The sequence below is a fragment of the Myotis nattereri genome, assembly GCF_964212035.1.
Source record: "Myotis nattereri genome assembly, chromosome: 15".
NCBI classification, from domain to species: domain Eukaryota; kingdom Metazoa; phylum Chordata; class Mammalia; order Chiroptera; family Vespertilionidae; genus Myotis; species Myotis nattereri.
This window is the reverse complement of record NC_138090.1, coordinates 44,920,159-44,943,572: the sequence shown is the minus strand read 5'-3', so window position 1 is coordinate 44,943,572 and position 23,414 is coordinate 44,920,159. Positions and strand designations below refer to the sequence as shown.

Here is a 23,414-nt window from a genome sequence, read left to right as displayed (position 1 = left end):
GCCGTGGACTTAGGGGCCCACCCTAACCCAGTATGACCTCATCGTAACTTAATCACATCTGCAAAGACCGTATTTCCAAATAAGGTCACAATCATCGATCCTGAGGGTTAGGACTTCAACATATATTTTGAGGCGACACATTCAACCCACAACGCCAGTTAGTAGCCAGAACCAAGGTTTCAGATAGAGGGCCCCCGGGACCCGTCCCCTTCACCTCCGGCTGTTGAAGCCAGCCCATGTGGGCCCCAGGCCCCTGCGGAGCACATACGCGCTGCGCCTGCTGAGCCTTGCTGAAATTCCTGACCCACAGAGTCACAAAATAAAAAGGCTGTGGTTTTACACCACTGGGTTTGGGTTACTTCGTTACACCGCAGTGGTTACCTGGAACAATCACGTGTTTGCTTGTGTTGCTACAATATCCACAAAGGGCAAGGCTCACTACTGTATTTGCTCACTACTGTCTACCTACACTAGTGCCTGGGACATGGCAGGTGCTGAAGAAAAGGAGGAAACGAAGGGAGGAAAGACTACATCTTCTGTGTTATCAAAAACTGGGCATGGGCCCTAGCCAGTTCGGCTTTTAGACTGAAGGGTCCCCGGTTCGATTCCGGTCAAGGGCACATGCCCAGTTGCGGGCTCGATCTCCAGTAGGGGTTGTGAAGGAGGCAGCCAGTCAATGATTCTCTTTCATCATTGATGTTTCTATCGCTCCCTCCCCCTTCCTCTCTGAAATCAATAAAAAACAAACTGGGCATGGACTCCATCTCCCAAGATAACATTTTCCGAGATGCTCCATAATTAAAAGTGAGGATAATCTCACCTTTGCCATGATTCCCTCCGATAGAAATTGCAGACTAGCACCACATTTCCCAGGATGCCTTTCCACAGGAACTGAGGCCAGGACTGCATCTCCCATGAGACCCAACAGCAGAGACTGGAGCCTGGGATGACATCTCCTATGGTGCCCCCACGGCAGATTTCGAGGCCAGGGATAAATTTCTCATAATGTTCTACACCGGAGCTTGTAATCAGGACCTCATCATTGCTGGCTCCCAAGGTGTTTTCCAGGGATCTCGCTTGCAAGAAGTAAAATCCAGTTAAGCTGACTTCAGCAAAAATGACAATGTTATTAGAAGTTTAGAATCCAGGCAAGAGCTAGGTCTCTGGGCCTCACCAGGGACAGGAAACAGAATTGAAAAGCCGTGTGCGAAATTACGGTTTTCTCCCTTTTGCAAAATCTCTCTGCTTCTCTCCTCTCTCTCTAAGTGTGTGGCTTCCGTCATGGGCTTTTTCTGTCTCCCCACAGACTACCTTCTTTTTCTTCACACATAGTAGCCAAAGATGCCCTTGAAATGTCAAGTACCAAGAACGACCGGGTCCTGGTTCTGAAGTTCTAGCAGGCAGACTCTGATGGGGTCTAGTTTGGGTCAGGGCTCTGCCGAAGACCCCCTCTGCTGCTATGGCCAGGGAGGTGCATCAGAGCTACTACATTCAGTTGTCCGGGTTATGAACAGGCCTCCACTGCCCCTGTAGCGACCAGGGTGTGCAGCCCCCTCGGCAAGAGCTGGGAAAACAAGCTCTGTGAGGGAGATCCTATCACAAGGATGGGGAGCAGCTGGAAAAGAACACTCCCACCCAGGGCTGCCCCCATGGATTCCGTGTGAATCACAGGTAATATGGTGGCCAGGGATGTACGTGACAGGACACACAACGCAAAATGATTGAAACAACGGGGAACTGGATTACCAGATAACAAGAGGTCATGACTCAGGATAGTTCCTGGGCTGACTAGTTCAATGTTTCCGCTATGTCCTGAAGGAGCTGCTCAGGCTTGTCTGTCTCCTGGCCTCATGGTGACCACTGCAGCTCCAGACCTCACACCCACACTCAGAGGCAATAACAAAAGGCCGTTTCTACTCAGGGTCTCTTTTTTATTTTAATTTTTAAAAAAATATATTTTATTGATGTTTTTACAGAGAGGAAGGGAGAGAGATAGAGTTAGAAACATCGATGAGAGAGAAATATCCATCAGCTGCCTCCTGCACACCCCCTACTGGGGATGTGCCCGCAACCAAGGTACACGCCCTTGACCGGAATCAAATCTGGGACCCTTCAGTCCGTAGGCCAATGCTCTATCCACTGAGCCAAGCCAGTCAGGACTCTTTTTTATTTTTTAAAGTGTATTTTTATTGATTTCAGAGAGGAAGGGGGAGGGAAAGATAGAAACATCAATGATGAAAGAGAAGCCTGGATTGACTGCCTCCTCCACTGGGGATGGAGCCCACACGTGCTCTGACCGGGAATCGAACAATGACCTCCTGGCTCATAGGTCGACACTCAATCACTGAGCCACGCCAGCGGGCTGAGTCTCCTTTGTAAAACAAAGAAAAACTATCCCAAAACATACAGGCCAACTTGCCCTCACGTTTTATTGGCCTGACCTGTTACATACCTGGTACACCCACGTCTACAGCAACCACGGGAAGGGGGGCAGGGAACCACGATATTCGGCAGACTATATTCAGACCCCATGCCTAGGGCTTCCCCCACATCATCTGGCTATTAAAGAAGGTGGCTGCCTGACCCAAGTTAGGATGTTTTTAGGAAGGAACAAAAGGGGGATGTGTATCAGAGGGGGGAAATCCCCTAGTCTTCCTCCCGTATAGGGAAAAATCATTCTTCCCTACGGTGTCCTTCCCGGTGTGTCACCTTCCTTTGCTCACTGCCACCATACTCACAGCACTTCTAGTCACCAATTGTGTGGCAGGGGTCTCCACACCAAGCAGCGCTCTGTGACACCAGTGGGTGTTCTGCCATCTAACTCAGTTCTGACACTATCCACCCGGGATAACATGAGGCCCCGCAGGAGAAGGGCCCGTCCCACCGAGCCTCTCCCCGCTCCAGGTGCCAGCGGCAAGTCCAGGTCACCACCTGCACTGTGGCCCATCGGCTATAAGCGAGAGGCTCCCACAACGCCCTCTTCAGGGCTGATTAACTCGCTAGGCCAGTGGTTCTCAACCTTCCTGATGCCGCGACCCTTTCACACAGTTCCTCATGTTGTGGTGACCCCCAACCATAACAGTATTCTCGTTGCTACTTCATAACTGTCACTTTGCTACTGTGATGAATCGTCATGTAAATATCTGATAGGCAGGATGTATTTTCATTGTTACAAATTGAACATAATGAAAGCATGGTGATTAATCACAAAAACAGTGCGTAATTATATCTGTGTTTTCTGATAGTCTTAGGCGACCCCTGTGAAAGGGTCGTTCGACCCCCAAAGGGGCCGCGACCCACAGGTTGAGAACCGCTGCGCGAGAGACAGGAAGGGCACAGAGGTACCTCCAGATGGGAGAGACGCGCAGGCCAGGTGCGTGGGCAGGCGAGCAGTTTCCATGCCTTCTCTGCGCACGTCACTCTCCCTGGACCTACATGTTCGCCAACCCAGAAGCTCTCTGAACACCACACCTGCGGGATTTTCACGGCGGCTTCGCCACATAGGCGTGATAGGTCCTTAACTCCCCCGTTCAGCCCTTCTTCCCTCTCAAGAGCAGGGGGGACAAAGCTGAGAATTCCAAGCTTCTAATCAAGCTTGGTCTTTTGGGTGACCAGCTCTCACCCAGGAGCCCAAAGTCACCTCATTCAGACACTCCTATCACCCAAGAAATGTCAAGGTTTTCAAGAGCTCTGTACCGGAAATGGGGGGCAAAGACCAAATATACACTGCGTGGTCAGATTATTAAGACCGGCCAGGTTATTATGACCACCCTATCAGTACTTCATTGACACTTCCAAAAATACTGAATATTGAAAACTTCCTAAGCAAATACTCTCAAGGTTTTATTATTATTATTATTTGCGTAACTAATTCACTTCATTGTACAGATGGGGTGGTCATAATCATCTGTCCGGTCATAATAATCCGGCCACTCAGTGTATGTGCCTATTATCTCACAGAATGACAATGAGTAAACAGCTAACAAGGTCTGCAAGATCCCAAGGCTTCAAACACTCAGGAACACTTGCCCTGGCCGCGTGACACAGTTGATTGGAGCATCTTCCCATGCACATACCTGGGTTGTGCGCTAGATCCCCGGTTGGGGTGCATGTGGGAGGCAACCGGTCGATGTTGCTCTCTCACATCAATGTTTCTCTCTCTTTCCCTCTTTTTCTCATCCTTCTTCTCTCTCTACAATCAATAAACATACCCTCGGGTGAGGATAAAAGAACCCTCAGGAATAGTCAACTCATGGTGTGCAGCCCATTCCCTTTCCCTCCGCCCCCACCCCCTCCCCCCCCCACCCCCAACTAGCAGGCACAGCAGCAGCCTCCCCAATAGCATTTCTGTTGAGAAAGCTGATTTCATCTCTGGCCTGGCGGCAGGGGGAGCCTTTGGCTCATGTCTAATTCAATCAGCAGCATCTCAACCCCCTGGCCATTGATATTGGTTCAGTGATAGGCAGGTGGCATCATCTGAACCAATGAGACACAATGAAAGGTTTTTCTAGAGGCCTCTGGGGGGAAATATTTGCCCTCTCCCATGAGGGAGCTCTTCTCTCCCTTCCTCTCTTCCCACCCCAGGCTCTTTCGTCTAATTGTCCATCTTTTCCTCTCTCTGCCCCTCCCAAAGGTGAAGGAAAAGTGTGGCCCCAGGGATATTTGCCAACCATCATGCAACCTGAGGGAAGATGTTTATACTCAGGACAGAGATGGACAGACCACGCTGCAGCCAGCCATACCTGAGGCTGTTTTTATGTGAAATGATTCTCTTTCCCGAAAGCCAGTTGGTTGGATTTACCGTCACCTGTATGAAAGCCCTACTAGTTAAAGCACCCTGGAGTGGGATGGGGACAGGACCACCACGATCACGGTGTGGGACCCAAAGAAGAGAGATGAGAACCAAAACACCTCAGAATGCCCTGCAGCTGGAGTAAGAGACGTTGGTTAGAGCCGTGGGCAAGACGACCTATAGATGCCTGGGGGCAAAGATGACTCCTAGCTGCCCTCTACCCAAATCCAGGTTAGACGCCTCTCCCCACCTTTCCTAACACGCAGCCCTGGGAGGGATTAGAGGAGGCCCAGCCTGGCCACCTCTTTCCCCAGTTTACAGAAGGATAAACTGAGGGTGGAAAAGGTAGGGAGTCCCTCCAAGCTGTGGTCCTGGGGACGCAGAGGTTGGTGGGAGATCTGGTCCAGAGGACAGAGAGGATGCCGGGAGCCAGGCACTGAGGACAGAAAGGATGCTAGAGTTGAAGCCCGTGGTGCCCCCGGATATAGAATATCTTGGTAGTGATGGCGATAACAAGCCAGGATTGTCACAGTTGGCATATCTCAATGACCTCATTGTCAAAGGGCCCGGGAGAGGCTGCGATCTCCTGCCTCCCCTGGTTTCTCACTCTCCTTGGGTCCTAAGGGAGATCGTCCTGCACCGTGTGTACAAGGCCCAACAGAAGTGGGGCTCAGGGAGACCCACTCCCCCGAGGGAGAAGGGACCCGAGTCTGCAGGCCTGAGTCAGCACCAAAGGTGGAAGAGAGGTGGGAAGGGCACATAGGCAGGGACACAGAGAGACGGGGCAGGAGGAGCAGGGACATGGGGTGGGGCAGCTGCACGCGCTGCCTGCGAGGCATCCACAGGCGCCTCTCCCTGGGAGACTCAGCACCCGGGCTTCCTTCCAGCTGGTTCACTCCCGGGGGGCCCTGCGGGCAGGGAATGATGTGGAAACACGGGGTTTCCGGGTCAGGACAGGAGGGAACGTGGGGTTTGACTCCAGCTCAGCCCGGCCCAGCCCAGCGCTGGGGGGTCGTGGACCTGCCCAAACAGGAGGCTGCAGCCGTCCCTCTCCAGGTGGCTCAGCTCACGGCTGTCACGTGACACCGTCCTTCACTCACCTGTCCACAGGTCACTTCCCACTCTCACTTTCCCACGACACGCGCCCCCTCCCTCGGCCTCACACCCTCTCCCCTTTGCACACCCGCGCGCACCCTCACCTGCACGCGCAGGGGCCGCCCCCGCCTCCCTAGCCGACACCGCGCCCGCCCCGCCCTGCGCTCAGCCTCCGACCCTGCGCACCCTCACCTTTCACACGCACACTCGCCCGCACACCACGCTCCTGCCCTTGCACCCCGACACCCACCCCCCGCCCCCCGCCCCCCGCTTCTCGGCTGAACGCGCGCCTCCTCTGCCCCCGCCCGCCGGCTGCCCACCTCTGCGCGCCGCGCCCCACCGCCTCCCCGCGGGTCCTCGCCCACACAGTGTGTCCGGGTGTCCCCGTCCTTCCCGCACTGGCCCCTGCCCGGAGCCCCGCCCCGGCCCCGGAGCCCCGCCCCCGGGCGGGTAGGGGGCGGGGCGGGGGCGGGGCGGGCGGCGCGGGCGGTGCAGGTGCCGGGCCGGGAGCGAGCGGCGGCGGCGGCGGCGGCACCATGGGCCGGGCCCGGCGCTTCCAGTGGCCGCTGCTGCTGCTGCTGTGGGCGGCCGCGGCGGGGCCAGGTAGGTCGGGGGCCGGGGCGGGCCGGCCGGGCCGGGGCGGGGAGCTCAGCGCGTTGACAGCCCGGCCGCCGCGGGGCCGCAGAGGCCGAACAATGCGCGCGCGGGGCCGGGCCGGGCCCCCTCCCCGGGACAAAGCGCAGCGCGGGTCGGGAGCGGGAGCCGCGAGCGGGGGAGGGGGCGCGGGCCCCGGCCGCCGTGCCGCAGCTCCCCCGCCCCGCGCAGGCCCCGATCCCAGCGGGGACAAAGGGACCGAGACCCCCCCCCCGCCCCCGCCCCCACCTCCCGCCCCAGCCCGCCTTCTCCGGGCCGGTCCCGCTGTCCTTCTGCCCGCTCTCTGCGTCCCTCTGTCCGCCTGTATCTGAGTCCCTCAGTCTCTCTCCTGGTCCCTCTACCCTTGTCCTCTGGCCCCTGTCCCTCAGTCCCGAAGTCCTGCCCCTCTCTCTGTCCGCCCCCCTCTCTCCTTGCCTCCCTCTCCCCACCTCTCTATCCTCTTTGTCCCCCACCTCTGTCCCTCGGTCTCTGTTCCTTTTTAGCGGGTCACTCTGTCCCCCGTCGTCCTCTCTAGTCCCCCTTCTCTATCCCTCTGTTTCTGCTCTCCCTCTCTGCTCCTGTCTGTTGTCATCCTGTTTCTCTGTCCCCCATCTGTCCCATCCCCTCGTTTCTCTGTCCCCTGTCTTTCTGTCATTTCTGTTTCTCCAGCCCCTCTGTCACCTAGCTCTCATTCCTCCTCTGTCCCCTCTCTCCGTCCCACTGTCTCTCTGTCGCCTCCCCTCTCTACCCTTACAACCTCCATCCTGGGATCCCCATCCCCATCCTCCATACCCCCACCTCCCTATCACTGTGTGCCCCTGGGGGGAACTGAGTCAGGCAGGGCATCCTGAAAGGCCCTGGAGAAATGTAGGGGGAAGTGGGGGGTGGATTGTGTGGTGAGCTCGGCATGTGGGCACACACGTGGATTCAGCAAATTCCTCCCAAATGCTGCCCCTCCCCACCCGGTCACACACCCAGCTGCTCCCCTCCAGAGCAGCTAGAGAGCCATTCACATAGCTTTCACACACGGAGAGAAGCTGGAGACCTCCAAGATAGCGTGACCCTGAGACTGGGGACAAGGTCAGGAAATGTCACCCACACACCCTTCACACTGTGTGCCTTGAACTTGTCACAGGCCACGGCCTCCCCGGTGGGTAGCACTGATCTTGAGGACTGGGAGGTGACTGGGCAGAAGTGGGAGGGCGGGAGGTTCTGTGAGATTTGAGAGAGGAGTGTAACCATATGGTACAGGGCCGGGGGCCGGGGTGTCAATCCTGACTCCTGCCATTGGCCACAGTAGCTGATGGCAAGAACCTTCCTCTCTCCAGGGCCCAGTTTCACTCTCTGTAAAGTCTGGATGTTGAACTCAGTGATCTGAAAGGGAAGGAATTCCAGCTTGAACCCCAGACAAAGTGGGGGCAAAGCTGGCCTTTCACCACCCACCTTGCTTTCTTCTCTAGTCTCTGCCATCACTTCAGGATGCGTATGTATCCTTACCTCCTTTCTTTGCAACAGACACGCTGCAATTTCCCAGATGAGTGCTCTGGTACCTTAGCTACATTTCCTTCCAGTTTTATTTTTCTTTCGTCATTTTTTTAGGCCCTGAAATCCAGCCTCATAGAATCCTAGAGCCAATTAGTGCAGTAAACAAAAAACCCGAGGGTATTTTGTACCCTCGGTTAGGATTCTAGAATCCCAGAATCTTTAAAATCTCGACACCTTTAAAAGTCTAGAACCTCGATGGCATTGGCACTCTGGCCTCTCGACATCTTTAACATTCTGAAATCTTGGCCTCCTGGATCTTGGCATCCCTGACATCTAGAATCTTGACAGCTGAGAATGTGGGACTTTGGAGTCTTGGCGTCAGAAGATGGCCCAAGACGGCCACCTACTCAGTGCACGAATCTCTCATCCAGCACTTCCGGGAGGTCGCTTTACTGGTTCTTCCCTTGTTTAAAATCGCCGCATCCTGGTACTCTAATCCCTTCTGTAAACTTTCTCTAAATCCTGGGGCTTAACAAGTCAGGAGAGAATGGTGTCATGGGAAGCACTCTGGACTGGGAGCCGAGGAACTGGGCTCTCTGGTGTAGTTTTGCATCATCCCCCCAATCCCTCTCTGAGCCTCACTTTCCCCTTCGGTAAAGCATGGGGTTAGGGCGCTGGAGTGCAGGATCTCACAGGGCCCTGCCTGCTCTCCTTTTCACTGGATGTTTCTGAATGGCTTTGGCCACTAGGTTTCAGGGTGTGTGCAGGGTGCCTACATGTCCCTCCTCGTCACCCTCCTTCCTCTCTCACCTTGCCCAGCCGGCAGCAGCGGGGATGGGAGATGGCGTCCATTTGTGTCCTTTCAAAGACGTGTTCTCTCTTTCCTGGCTCACTCATCTGCCACGAATAGCAGAAGATGGTGAGATTTATGCCCAAAAGAAAGAAGGGTCCAGGCTGGGAAGTGAGAAGGGGTGGGTTGCCTGCCCAGAGATGCACACAGGCCAGATCCTGGGACAGAAAGCGCCGAGGAAACGGATGTCCAGATACAAAGAAAAGACACAGAGGCTGTTCGAGTTGGGGGGCTGTGTGGAGGGGGAGCTTGTTGACCCCGAATAGTGTTTCCCTCCTCAGTGACTCACTCTTCCCTTCTAAAGTTCTGACCAGCCACTCTGAGGACAGGGGGGCTTCCCCCAATGGGGGAAACAGCCCCGGGTCCAGGTCTTGGGAAGTTTCTGTCACTGACCCCCACCCACCCATGAGCTGGATGCCTGAGTCCCTATAGCTGAGGTCAGATTCTGCAAAGGATTCCAAGACCTTAGACACAGCGGGGCCGGGGCCGGGGTGGGTTAATGTCGTGCGAGCCTGGCCTGTCCCCATCTTGGGGACACAAAGACAGCTTTCTCTGTCTGGGTGGGGCGGGGAGACTTGGAGACAGTCAGACTCGCCAGCACCCAGTGGCTTGTGGCACCAGGACCCAAGCACCCACTGGTTTCTGCCTGTGCAGACCCCAGGCCCCTCGGTCTTCTGGGAACCGGGCACCAAGGCTCCTCCGCAGGCACCCAGGAGGGCATGAGGGCAGCAGCAGAGCCTGGGCACTCCTAGGAGGGGGGTGAATAGTGGCCACTGGGGGTGGAGGACAGGACAGTGAGCGCTCAGTGCAGGCTTGCACCCTTCCCGGAGCAGGAATTTCTCCGCTGACCTCCCCCCCACACACACTCAGGGGGAAACTCCAGAGGATTCCCCCACCCCCTGGGCCTGAGGCCTGGAATCCAGGGAGTTCTGAATATCCCAGAAATGTGGGGGCCACAGGGGAGACTTTGTGTGTGAGGCTGCTGACTCACCCCCAGGCCCCCACCTGATGCTTGGTTTCCAGATAAGAGGGGGTAGAGGGCTGGGGGAAGGAAAGACTGTGGCTCTGGGAGTTGAGAACTGTGGACCTAGAGTCAAAAGTTTCCAAGAGAGGAGTGGGCTGGGGGCCTGGACTCCTGGGTCTGAGGGAGGAGGGGCTGGGGGCTGAGACTCCTGGGTCTGAGGGAGGAGGGGCTGGGGGCTGAGACTCCTGGGTCTGAGGGAGGAGGGGCTGGGGGCCTGGACTCCTGGGTCTGAGGGAGGAGGGGCTGGGGGCCTGGACTCCTGGGTCTGAGGGAGGAGGGGCTGGGGGCCTGGACTCCTGGGTCTGAGGGAGGAGGGGCTGGGGGCCTGGACCCCTGGGTCTGAGGGAGGAGGGGTTGGGGACCTGGACCCCTGGGTCTGAGGGAGGAGGGGCTGGGAGCCTGGACCCCTGGGTCTGAGGGAGGAGGGGCTGGGAGCCTGGACCCCTGGGTCTGAGGGAGGAGGAGGGCTGGGGGCTGGACTCCTGGGTCTGAGGGAGGAGGGGCTGGGGGCCTGGACTTCTGGGTCTGAGGAAGGAGGGGCTGGGAACCTGGACTCCTGGGTCTGAGGAAGGAGGGCTGGGAGCCTGGACTCCTGGGTCTGAGGGAGGAGGGGCTGGGAGCCTGGACTCCTGGGTCTGAGGGAGGAGGGCTGGGGGCCTGGACTCCTGGGTCTGAGGGAGGAGGGCTGGGGGCCTGGACTCCTGGGTCTGAGGAAGGAGGGGCTGGGGGCCTGGACCCCTGGGTCTGAGGAAGGAGGGCTGGGGACCTGGACTCCTGGGTCTGAGGAAGGAGGGCTGGGAGCCTGGACTCCTGGGTCTGAGGGAGGAGGGCTGGGGACCTGGACTCCTGGGTCTGAGGAAGGAGGGCTGGGGGCCTGGACCCCTGGGTCTGAGGGAGGAGGGGCTGGGGACCTGGACTCCTGGGTCTGAGGGAGGAGGGGCTGGGGACCCGGACTCCTGGGTCTGAGGGAGGAGGGGCTCCTGGGTCTGAGGAAGGAGGGCTGGGGGCCTGGACTCCTGGGTCTGAGGGAGGAAGGGGCTGGGGGCTGGGCTCCAGTCTGAGGGAGGAGGGTTCCAAGAAAGAAGGGGGCTGGGGGTCCATACTCCTAGGTCTTGGAGGAGGAGGGGCTGGGACCCCGATGCCTGGGTCCTGCGAATACAGGCGCCTTCACAAGGCTGAGCTGAGGAAGAATTGATGCTTTGTGCAAGGATGTTCGGACTCCGCCATTGATGGGGGGCTGAGGGGGTGTTCAATCAGGATGCAGGGATGTACCACCTCCCTAGGGGAGGAAGTGGGAGAAGGAGGCATGATGCCACACACCTCCTGGGGAGCGGATACGGAGGGGTGCCTGTGACCTTCCTGGAACCGTGACCTTGAGACTCCCTTGGGTATTTGCTGACTCAGGACCCAGGAAGTGCTCCCCCACCCCACTTAGTTTCCGTGGAAACATCCACCAGCTGTGTACTCTGGACCCCTGGCTCCTGGGTCCTGCAGGAGGAGGGGGCTGAAGGCCCAGAGTCCTGGGTTTGAGAGTGGAGAGGCTGGGGGCTGGGGACTTCTGGGATTGAGGGAGGAGGATGCTGAGATTTCGGACTCCTTCCTGGTCCTGATAAAAGAGGGTGCTAGGAGCCTGGAGGAGCCTAGGAGAGGAGGCGGTTGGGGCTGGTTTCCTGGGTCTGAGGGAGCAGAGTGCTGGATTCTGGGTCTCTGCATGTCACCTGCTCAGCCGCTCTCTCCCAAACCCTCCCATCTCTTTTCCAGGCACCATCCCCATGACGACTCCAGGCTGTCAACACAGTTTAAAGGGCCAGTGCCCTCGTCCCCAAAGCTCAACCCCTCTCTGCCCAGAAAGTCCCGCCTCACCACCCCCCAACCCCGAAACAAAAGCTCCTGGGACATTAATATTCCAGGCACAAACACTGTTGGTTACTGAGTCTTCAGAAGGGGGAGGGAATAAGACAAAAACCCCCACCCTCACCCCATGTGCACCCTCAAGCAGAGAGCAGGAGATAAATTTGGGGGGCATCCTCATGGCTCTCCGGAGGTATTGAGTGTCTGCCACCCAGTTGCCTTGGACCCCTGAGCCTCATTCTCCACGTCTGTAAAATGGGGGGCTAGCACTGGGCTAGCCCTGAGGTGCAGGATCCATGGCTTGGCTTCAAAATGTTTTTTTTTTAAGTGCCAGAGTAAGCAGGCAGCCCGCTTTCCTGTGCATGGGCAAGCTTCTGGAGGTTGTCATAATAGCAGTTTTGCAGAGGGCTCCCTGAGCTCAAGGCACTGGGCAGGCACTGGCTTTATCCCCATTTTACAGGCGGGGCACCTGAGGCTCAGAAAGGTTGAGCCACTGCCCACGGTCACACAGATGGTCACCCAGGTGTTTAAGATGAGAACAGTGATGTCAGAAAGTTGTGGTGAGGCTGAAATGGGATCCTGCACTGGCCCTTTAAACACGTGCCATCCATTCATCAATCTCCAAACATTTATCCAGTGCCAGGCACATTCTAGGCACTAAGGGCAGAGCAGTAAGCCCCATGGTGTATATCCCTGCTTCATGGAGAATAGATCTAGTGCTGGGGGACAATAAATACGTGAGCAAATTAATAAAAGAATTTCAGTGAAATTTCCACACAGGAAATAAAACAGTGGTGATGAAATAGGAAGTGTTCTGGAGGCGAAGGGGATGGGGAGTGAGAGAAAGTCACTCTGAAGAGGTGTCCATATGAGCAGAGACCCGAATGAGAACAGGAGGCAGTCCTGGGATGGTCAAGGGCAGTGGTCGGCAAACTGCGGCTCGGCAAACCGTGGCTCGCGAGCCGCATGCGGCTCTTTGGCCCCTTGAGTGTGGCTCTTCCACAAAATACCGACTTCTGCGCATGGGCCACGAAGTTTCAATCGCACTGTACATGCACGCCCGCACGTGGTATTTTGTGGAAGAGCCACACTCAAGGGGAGAAGAGCCGCATGTGGCTCGCGAGCCGCGGTTTGCTGACCAGAGGTCAAGGGGAAAGAACTTTCCAGGCAAAGGGAGAAGCAGGTGAAAAGGCCCTGGGTGGTGACAAGCTCAGCAGGTTTGTAGGACGTCAAGGCCAGGGAGCTGGAGTGAAGTGAGGGTGATTGGAACTGTAGCCAGAGCGGGGCCAGGGCACATAGCATCTTGAAGGCCCAGGGAAGGAGTCTAGATTTTATTCTAAGGGTCATGGGCGGCTAATGAAGGGTTGTAAGCAGAGAGGTGACTTGATCTGTTTTACTTTTTTGGAAAATCCATCTAGCTGCTGTGTGAAGAACGGCCTGGTGGGAGGCAGGCATGGATGGATGCAAGGAGGCCCACACGTAGTTCTTAAAGGTTCAAGTAAGAGCCCTGGCCAGTAAGGCTCGTTTGGGCATCGTCCCATGCACCAAAAAGTTGCTGGTTCGATTCCGGGTCAGGGCATATGCCCAGGTTGCTGGCTCGATCCCCTATGGGGGCCATGCAGAAGGTAGCCAGCCGCTGATCAGTGTTTTGTTCTCACATCCATGTTTCTCTCTCTTTCCCTCTCCCTTCCTCTCTCTCTAAAAAGCCATAAAAAATCTTTGGGGGTGCCCTAACTGGTTTGGCTCAGTGGATAGAGCGTCAGCCTGCGGACTGAAAGGTCCCAGGTTCGATTCCGGTCAAGGGCATGTACCTTGGTTGCAGGCACATCCCCAGTAGGAGGTGTGCAGGAGGCAGCTGATCGATGTTTCGCTCTCATCGATGTTTCTGACTCTCTATCCCTCTCCCTTCCTCTCTGTAAAAAATCAATAAAATATATTTAAAAAAAAATCTTTGGGGGTAAAAATGGTTCAAGTAAGAGATAGTGTTGTTGGACTAGGGCAGGGGTGGGGAACGTCCAGCCCACGGGCCATATAAGGCCCACGAAATCATTTGGTCTGGCCCTGCCAACGTATTAGGGGTGAGTTCATTAAATGTTTGACCAAATATAGCAGGCTAATTTTTAAGTTGATAATTTTGTATAGCCCATGAATGATGTTATAAATATGCAAATAGCCTTGGTGAGGGGAGGGAAGGTTCCCCACCCCTGGACTCGGGTTATGGTAGAAGAGGTAGACAAAGGTGAATAGATATGGGATATGTTTTGGAAGTAGAATGGATAGATGTTGCTGATGGAAAAGATGTTAGAGGTGAGGGAAAGGGTAAGAACTTGCATGATTTCTAGGTTTTGGGCCTGAGCAGCCAGGTAGATGGTGGTGACATTTACTGAGATTGAGAAAACGTGAAGAGGAAAACATTTGGATTGGGTGTGTGAAGCTTGATATTCCAGGAGGTACTAGATAAACCACTCTTAGTGGCTTATAAACACAAAAAAGTTCTACTAAACATTCAAAAAAAGTCCCGAAATAGGCATCCAGGGCTTTTACGGCAGCTCGACATCATCACCAGAGGCCCCGGTACCTTTCAGCTCCTGGTTGCACCATCCCTACTGCCCTTGTCCTCACGGGCCAACATGGCTGCCAGGACTCCAGGCATCAGCATCCTAGTTCCAAGCAGCTCAAAGGTGACCTGGTGGACAAGGGTCTTGTCCCCCATTTTAGGAAATCCTCCCCAAATTATCACATGACACTTTTCCTTACATCCAATTGGACAGAACTTTCACATGGACTCACTTAGCTGCAAGAAAGCCTGGGAAATGTATCTTTCTGCTAGGCATAGGGCAACCATAAAATACCATCAGGGTTCCTTTGCTAAGGAGAAAGGGAAGCATGATGTCAGGGTAGAAAGCTAACTCTCTCTGCCTTCACCCCCTGGAATTAATCTTTTCCACCCTCAGCCCCCAAATGAGGTTACCTATCCTTTTTACAGGGAATGTAACATGTTAGATGGGATATTACAGTGATTTGTGTCTACCTCCACATAAATCTTGAAAGGCCGTCCAGGACAGGGACCTTTTCTGACTCATCTCTGGGCATGCAGCCCTGGGAAACCTACCCACTGCCTAGGAAATACTCAAATGAATGAATGAGACAGACTATGAGAGACATGAAGTGATAGTTATCCAACATTTAAAGGTATATAACCAGATGTGATCATGCTTCTTTCCTGCTTCAAAACCTACACTGGCCTTCAGGATAAAAGCTAATCTCCTAGCGTGGCATTTGAGGCCCTCCACCAGCACACCCTACAATCCCTCACCAAAGCTGGACATGCCCCCAGACAGCCAGCAGTGGGTATAGGGCTAGGATACAGAATCAGAGAGCTCTTGGATGCAGGTCCGGGGTCTGCCACTCTTGGGCTATGACCTTAAGCAAGTCATTTTCTCTCTCTGAACTAATTTTCTCATCTATAAAATGGGAATTGGGAGAAAACGTGATTGAAAACGGGTGCCTACCTTATTCAGATATTGTGATGATTAAATGGAAATTATACAGGTAATGTCCTTAGCACAGCAAGTGCCTAATAAACAATAGCTATTGTGATTGTTAGTTTGAAGATGACAGTGACAATGATGATGGTGATGCTGATGATGATTAATCTCAGCTTTGAGCTTTCTTCCAGGCTCTTTTCTCTGCTGGAAACACCCCCTTACTAATCACCTACCTTGTTCCTCTGCTGTGTTAATCAGAGTAGGTTAACTTCTGTAACAAACAGGCCTGAAATCTCAGTGGCTTTGCAAAAAAAAAAAAAAAAAAGTGTATTCCTCGCTCATGTTACAGTTCTGTGCTGACAAGTCACAGGGGACAGTGAGTCAGGGCCCCAGGCTTCCAGCTTGCGATCCTATCCTCCTCTAGGCTCCCTGAAGTTCTCTCCATTCAGCTATTAAGAGAGCGTCGACTTATGAACTAGGAGGTCATGGTTCGATTCCCAGTCAGGGCCTATGCCTGGGTTGTGGGCATGATCCCCAGTAGGTGGCGTGCAGGAGGCAGCTGATCAGTGATCATTGGTGATCATTCTCTCTCATCATTGGTGTTTCTATCTATCTCTCTCCCTCTCTTTTCCTCTCTGAAATCAATAAAAATACAGTGGGGCCTTGACTTACGAGTGTCCTAACGAGTTTTTCGAGATACGAGCCATCTCTCGGCCGATTTTTTGCTTTGAGTTGCGAGCTACAATTCGGGTTACGAGCCAGCTTCAGATACCCCACCGCTAGTTGGCGCAGCGAACGTCACAGTGAACGCCACAACATCAGCCCAGCATCACATGTCTCACTCGTTCACTTTTTGATTTGACATACGAGTCATTTGAGTTACGAGCTCCATCACGGAACAAATTAAACTCGTAAGTCAAGGCCTCACTGTATATTTTAAAAAATAAAAATAAAACCTAGTGGCTTTAAACATGCTATTTGCTCACAACTCTGGGATCAGCAGTTTGGACTGGATCAATTGGGCAATTCTTCTGTTGGTCACAGTTGGGGTCACTCATATGGCTGCAGTCACCTGGGGTCTCACTGGGGCTGGATGGCGCAGAATGGCCTCACTCACATGGCTGGCGGTTGCTGCTGGCTATTGGTGGGCTTCTCTCATCTCCAAGGAAACTAGTCTGGGCATCTTCACTCAGTTGTCTCAGGGCAGCAAGAGGGCATGAGCGGAAGCTGCAAGGTCTTTTGAAGCCTAGGTTCCAGAACTCATATAATATCACTTCTAGCAAATTCTGTTGGTCAGAGCAAGTCACAAGGCGTGCCCAGATTCCCAGGGTCTGAGTGCCTCAATGGGTGGAGCAGCAAAGTCACCTTACAAAGGGCATGTACAGAGAGTATTGTGGCCATCCCTGCTGACAAGCTACAACATGAGCCCAGGTGTGGAAGATGGGGTTCAGTGAACGCCTGGCAGTCTCCCACACCTGGTCAGCTCCTGTTTACTCGAGATCTGGATCCGATAGAGCTTTCTTTCAGAACCTTCTCTAATCCCCCATCGCCCTAGGCAGTCTTTTTAAAACAATTTAAAAAATTGTTTTTATTGATTTTTTGGAGAGTGGAAGAAAGAGGGAGGGAGAGAAACATTGATGTGACAGAGAAACATCGATCAGCTGCCTGCTGCACATCCCTTACCAGGAATCGAGCCCTAAACCCGGCATGTGCCCTGATTGGGCATCGAACTGGCAACCTTTTGGTACATGGGAAAATGCCCACCCAACTGAGCCACACCGGCCAGGGTTTTTTAAATTTTCATTAGTATTTATTTTATGCTGAATTTACTCCCAGGCCATACGTTTTGATTTCTTCTGGAATCTCTTTTTCTTCATGCAACTTCCTCTTCTGGTTTAGGACTCCTGCTCTTCTTCAGTAGAGCCATCTCCAGGTTAATCTGCCCATGAGCTCTGCATGTCCTGCACTGCATCTTGGAAGCTTTTCACCTGGGTGTGCTCAATGACCAGAGAATCTACATCTGAATCCTTACGTTCAGCGTTCTCTGCATTTTCAAGCATGCACAGCAAAAAATCGGCACTCTTGTCCGGCCAGTGTGGCTCAGTGGTTGAGCATCGACCTATGAACCAGGAGGTCGAGTTTTGATTCCCAGTCAGGGCATATGCCTGGGTTGTGGGCTCGATCTCCAGTGCGGGGCGAGCAGGAGGCAACCATTCAATGATTCTCTCTCATCATTGATGTTTCTTTCTCTCTCCCTCTCCCTCTCCCTTCTAATCTGAAATCAATAAAAATATTTTTTAAAAATTCAGCACTCTTTTTGTGCTACCGACCCTGAGTCCAGGCCCACTCTTTAGCCTGGGCACACCTACCAACCCCACCAGTGTAAGGATGGAATGGCACACATTGCTTCTGTAGATTTTGGTGGCTTTTTTTTTTTTAATCCTTACCTGAGGATATTTTTCCCATTGATTTTTTTTTTTTGAGAGAGAGATAGAGAGAGAGAGAGTGGAAGGAAGTGAGGGGGAAAGAGAGACAGAGAAACATCGATGTGAGAAATACATCGATTGGTTGCCTCCTGAACGCACTCCAACCCGGACAGGGATCGAGCCTGCAACCCAGGTACATGCCCTTGGTCAGGAATCAAAGCCACAACCTTTCCATGCACAGGCTGCTGCTCTAACCACTGACCCACACCAGCCAAGGCTACTTGGTGGCTTTTTGAATGTGCATACCCCTGATGACCTGGGCAGTTTCACGGGTGTTCTTAAAGTGAACACAAAGATTTGAACCTCTTGATTGGCAGGATTTTGTGAGGTTTTCTGGGTCAGGTGATAGCAAACCATTTGTAGAGGTCATCTCCGGCCACTTTGGGGAAGAGTCCCTCGGCGTCTTGGTCTCCCTTCCCGCTGGGCTCCAGTGTGCCCTGTGCAGCGCCCCCTAGAGTCCATCTCTTGGCCTCCAGCCTGCAGGAAATGTTGGATGCGATAAACTGAATGTGAGGGGAAGGAGAGGGATTGGAGGTGTGGATGGGAGAGGAGCAGAGGGGAGAGAGAATTGCAGCCCTCAGTGAGTCTCCTCTCCTGTCCAGGGGCGGGACAAGAAGTACAGACGGAGAATGTGACCGTGGCCGAGGGCGGGGTGGCGGAGATAACCTGCCGTCTGCACCAGTACGATGGGTCCATCGTTGTCATTCAGAACCCAGCCCGGCAGACTCTCTTCTTCAATGGCACCCGCGGTGAGTGCTGGGTCCCCAACCCTGAGTCTGGAAGGAGGAGGGCTGGGAGCTGATTCCTGTGACCGGAAAGCGGGCAGAGCTGAGACTCTGGACTCCTGGGTCTGAGGGAGGAAGGGGCTGGGGGCTCGGGCTCCTGGGTCCTCCCATAGCATGGAGCTGGGGGATTGAACCCTACTCCTGTGGGTGGGAGGTCCGGAATCATTCTGGTGCCCCAGGGGGTGACTAGGTGGGCACCTTAGGTACATAGCTATGGCTGGAGAAAAGAGGCAGAGGGCTGGCCGCTAAGCTCCTGGAGGAAGGGTCCAACTCCTGAGGCCAGGATTCCCCAAGTTCACTCCTGGTTCACTCACTCTAGCCCTGAAGGATGAGCGTTTCCAGCTTGAGGAGTTCTCCCCTCGCAGGGTGCGGATCCGGCTCTCAGACGCCCGCCTGGAAGACGAGGGAGGCTATTTCTGCCAGCTCTACACGGAGGACACCCACCACCAGATTGCCACGCTCACTGTCCTGGGTAACCACCTCTCCCTCCTGCAGCCCGTCCCTCCTCCCTTCTCTGCCTTTCCCTTATCCTGCGGCCCCACCCGGGCTGTTCTCAACCTCCCGGACACCTGGGCCCGGGCCACATGGCTGGCCTGCCTGACCTCTGGGCTCTAGGTTTGACGCTTGTTGCCTGAAATCCCGCTGCCTGGTCACTTTGAACCCACCTGGCTGTCTCCCCTGACCCCCCGTACCCACTTCTCCCTGCGACAGTGGCCCCGGAGAATCCCGTGGTGGAAGTCCGGGAGCAGGCGGTGGAGGGCGGCGAGGTGGAGCTCAGCTGCCTGGTCCCGCGGTCCCGCCCGGTTGCCGTTCTGCGCTGGTACCGCGACCGCAAAGAGCTGAAAGGTATTACCAAAAGGGGTACGAGGGGTGGGGGAGGTGCCAGAGAGGGGCGGGGCTTGGAGGGGCGGGGCTTATGAAAGGCGGGTTTGTGGGGGCGGGGCTTGGAGGAGAGCGCACTGGTTAGAGACGGACATGGGTCACACACGCAATATGCAGCTATTGAATAAAGTGGTGGATGAGCCCTGGCCGGTTTGGCTCAGTGGATAGAGCGTCGGCCTGCGGACTAAAGGGTCCCAGTTTCAGTTCCGGTCAAGGGCATGTACCTGGGTTGCGGGCACATCCCCAGTAGGAGATGTGCAGGAGGCAGCTGATGGATGTTTCTCTCTCATTGATGTTTCTAACTCTCTATCCCTCTCCTTTCCTCTCTGTAAGAAATCAATAAAAAATATTTTTAAAAAAGTGATAGATGAGAGGAGGTGGAGGGGAAGAGGAAAGAGCTTTGGGAAGAGGAACATGGGATTGTGGGCTTGATTCGGGGCGGGTCGTCGTTTGGAAGACTGGAGGCGAGGCCTGTGGCTTAGGGGCGTGGCTTAGCAGATAGCCTGCTTTGGGATTGGCTGGAGGCCCTCGGGGGCGGGGCCTGGATCCTGGACTGCAGACGTCTCGTTGGGGCCCGGCAGGTGTGAGCAGCAGCAGGGAAAACGGCAAGGTATGGAGCGTGGCGAGCACAGTGAGGTTCCGCGTGGACCGCAAGGACGACGGCGATATCGTCATCTGCGAGGCGCAGAACCAGGCGCTGCCCTCGGGGCACATCAAGCAGACGCAGTACGTGCTGGACGTGCAGTGTAAGTGCCCGGGGGCAGGGAGCCGGCGGGCGGGGCGGTCCCCACGCCAGCCGCCGGACCCCGGGAGGGCTCCAACCCCGCGTGGTGGCCCTGACAGCCACTCTCCCATCGCACTTCTGCCTGCAGACTCCCCCACGGCCCGGATCCATGCCTCGCAGGCTGTGGTGAGGGAGGGAGACACACTGGTGCTGACGTGTGCCGTCACGGGGAACCCCAGGTGAGCTCTGGGGCCCGAGATGCCTGAGGAGGGACCCTCTTATTCCTCGATGCTCCATAGATTGCTGAGAAGTCAGGATTGGATGCTGGCGCCTGCGTCCCTTACTCTCACTGTCCTTTACCCTCGTCCAGGCCAAATCAGATCCGCTGGAGCCGCGGGAATGAGTCTTTGCCGGAGCGGGCCGAGGCGTTCGGGGAGACGCTTACGCTGCCTGGCCTGGTATCAGCAGATAATGGCACCTACACTTGCGAGGCGTCGAACAAGCACGGCCACGCGAGGGCGCTCTATGTGCTCGTGGTCTACGGTGAGTGCAGGCTGCTGGGGCCTGGGGGCGGGGCTCAGGGCAGGGGCGTGGCCTCCCGGGGTCCCTGCCTCGTCCTGGGTGGGCGGGGCCTGTGCAAAGTGATTCTAGGTTCAACAGCCCACAAAGTTCTTATAGTTCAGTTTTGTCTCTGCAACATCCAATTGCCGGTGACATAGTCTGCTCCTTCGTTTCCTCATGGGTAAAGTGGAAATGAACAATAGCACCTATGTCAGGGTTTATGAAGATTATATGAGCTAAATATATAAAGTGGTTGGAAGGACCCTAGCCGGTTTGGCACAGTGGATAGAGCGTCAGCCTGCGCACCAAAGGGTCCCGGGTTCAGTTCCCGCTAAGGGCACGTACTTTGGTTGCAGGCTCCTCTCCCGCCCTGACCCTGGTCAAGGCAGGTGCAGGAGGCAACCAATAGATGATGTTTCTCTGTCTTTCCCTCTCTCCCACTCTCTCTAAAAGATCAATGAAAAAATATTATCGGGGGAGGATTAACCAAAAAATATAAAAGTAAATAAAGCGGTTGGAAAGCCCCTAGCAAAAAAAAAAAAAAAAAAAAAAAAAAAAGCTACGTGTTAAACTCTTATGATGGTGCAGCAGGAATTTTGGAAATGTTTGGGCCCTAGATAGCATTGTAGATACCAGAAGCATTTTGGATAAAATATGGTAAGGGACTTGGACCCAAAGTTCTACGGGGGAAGAAGCATAGTCCCAAGAAGAGGGATGTGTTGTTTCTAATCTCTGGAGGTGGGGTGAGGAAAGGAGGCAGAGCAGGTACTAGCAAAATGACTCAGGACCCAGTGGGGGGGTGTGTAATCCAGCAGGCATTCCTGGAGGTCGTGGAACATCAGGAAAGCGGGAAGCCATGAGAAAGGCCCAGCAGGTGGCAGCAATTTGAGGGGCATGGCACGTTAAGGGGGAGCGGTTAGAGGGGGTGGGCGGAATAATTTAACAGGTTGGCAGCGATGGGCCGGGCTGGGACCGTGCTCCGATGACCTGGTCCTGCGCCCTGTTCCTCTGGCAGACCCCGGTGCGGTGGTAGAGGCTCAGACGTCCGTGCCCTACGCCATTGTGGGCGGCATCCTGGCGCTACTGGTGTTTCTGATCATATGTGTGCTGGTGGGCATGGTCTGGTGCTCGGTACGGCAGAAGGGTGAGTGGTTGGGGGGTGGGGGGAGGGAGGTCTGAATTCAGCGAGGGTTGCAGTTGGTTGCGGGATTGGTTAAGGGGGCGGGGCGTAGAGACTGAATTTGAGAGAGGGCAGAGCCTAGTAGAACCAGGATTCAAACCCTGTGGGATCTGAGGCCAACATTCCCAAAGGGGCAGGTGTTTTGCCCATGAATAAAAGGGGTGAAACGTTGAAGCGGAATTAAATCCGTGGGTTTAAATTTAACGATTTACCTTCCTAATTGCTGGATTCGTTTGGGAACAGAGCAAGGGGATATCAGCAAGAGAACAGATCAGGGTTGATCTTTCCATGAACTTTTGGTATCGACCTAATTCTGCTTCACCTCTTTCTCTGCCCGTTTTGCTATTCCCTGGTCCTGATTCCCTCTGTTCCCTGTGTTCCTTTTCTCCCTCTTCCTTGTTTGATATCTGTCTTGTCTGTCTCCTTCTTCCCGTTTATTTCTGTCCAACTCCTGGGTCACCCCTCAGGCTCCTATCTGACCCATGAGGCCAGTGGCTTGGATGAGCAGGGAGAAGCGAGAGAAGCCTTCCTCAATGGCAGTGACGGACACAAGAGGAAAGAAGAATTCTTCATCTGACCCCGTCTCTACCCCAGGCCTGGGCCTGGGCGAGGGTCCACCCCACTGCCAGCTGCAAAGACATTTACCAGAGTCTGGGATGGTGGGCATCTCTCCCCACCACTAACACCTCAGACGTTTGGGCAGGGATGGGGGTGTCATATGCCTAGGTCTCTTTGAGGGCCAGAAGCAAGGTCCCAGAGGTCTGGGGTCCCCCAGGGGGTAGGGGCCAAGGGTCCAGATCCCCCAAGTCCAGGGAGGGCGGTAGGGATTGGGTTGGGGGAAGATAGCAGGGGGAAGGCCAGGGCCCCTAAGCTGCAGAACCAGGTCATGTGGGGAGGGGATCAGATTCTGGGAAGGGTGGGGTGGGCAGGGAAGGGAAACGCAGATTTCTTTGGGGGTCCAAGACCTCATGCCAGCCATTGTAGGAGCTCCATAGAGCTCTGGGCACCTCTTTGCAAAGCCATGTTTGCACGGTGGGGGTAAGGGTGGGGGGGAGGGTGTGGAAACAGGGATTCTGTGTCTTTGTGTCATAACTTTGATGGAGGAGGTGAGGGAGACAGCCCCAGCCCTTTTCTCCAATCCCCCTTCCCCAGGTTCCAGCTTCCCTTCCCTCTACCTTCTCCCCCCACATCTGTCCTATCTATATTTGTCTCTCTGTCCACCCACTCCTGGGGGGCCTTCCCCAGCTCTCCTCCAGGCCCCCCCCTCCAGGGAGGGGGAAAGGAGTTTAGGGAGGGTGTTGGTCTCTATGGTTTTATATATAATATATTAAAAAAAATAAAAAATCTGTATGAAAATATCAGATTATGCCCTCCTCCCCCATTCCTGGCTTTTGCCCCCTTTTTCTTGTAAAAACAAAACAAAACAAAACACCACAACACAACATTTTGTACGGGGCAGGGAGGGGAATGGGAAGGGGGTGTGGCAGTCCCACTAACCACCATTAAACTGAGGAGAGAACACGTTTGTGGTAGTTGTGTGTCTGTCCTTCTGCCCGAAGCTGCACCCTGTTGGGAGTG

General features: G+C 54.7%; 1 protein-coding gene across 1 annotated transcript; it reads left to right on the top strand.

Annotated features, from left to right (window-relative positions):
* The first annotated feature begins 6,384 nt into the window (after positions 1-6,384).
* CADM4 (cell adhesion molecule 4) lies at positions 6,385-23,357 on the top strand. The gene is made up of 9 exons (XM_081108156.1): positions 6,385-6,490; positions 18,307-18,453; positions 18,809-18,961; positions 19,201-19,335; positions 19,953-20,117; positions 20,244-20,334; positions 20,466-20,638; positions 21,672-21,800; positions 22,304-23,357. Exons 1-9 carry the CDS (start codon positions 6,424-6,426, stop codon positions 22,411-22,413), a joined length of 1,170 nt encoding a protein of 389 aa, XP_080964282.1. The 5' UTR covers positions 6,385-6,423; the 3' UTR covers positions 22,414-23,357.
* The last annotated feature ends 57 nt before the right edge of the window (positions 23,358-23,414 follow it).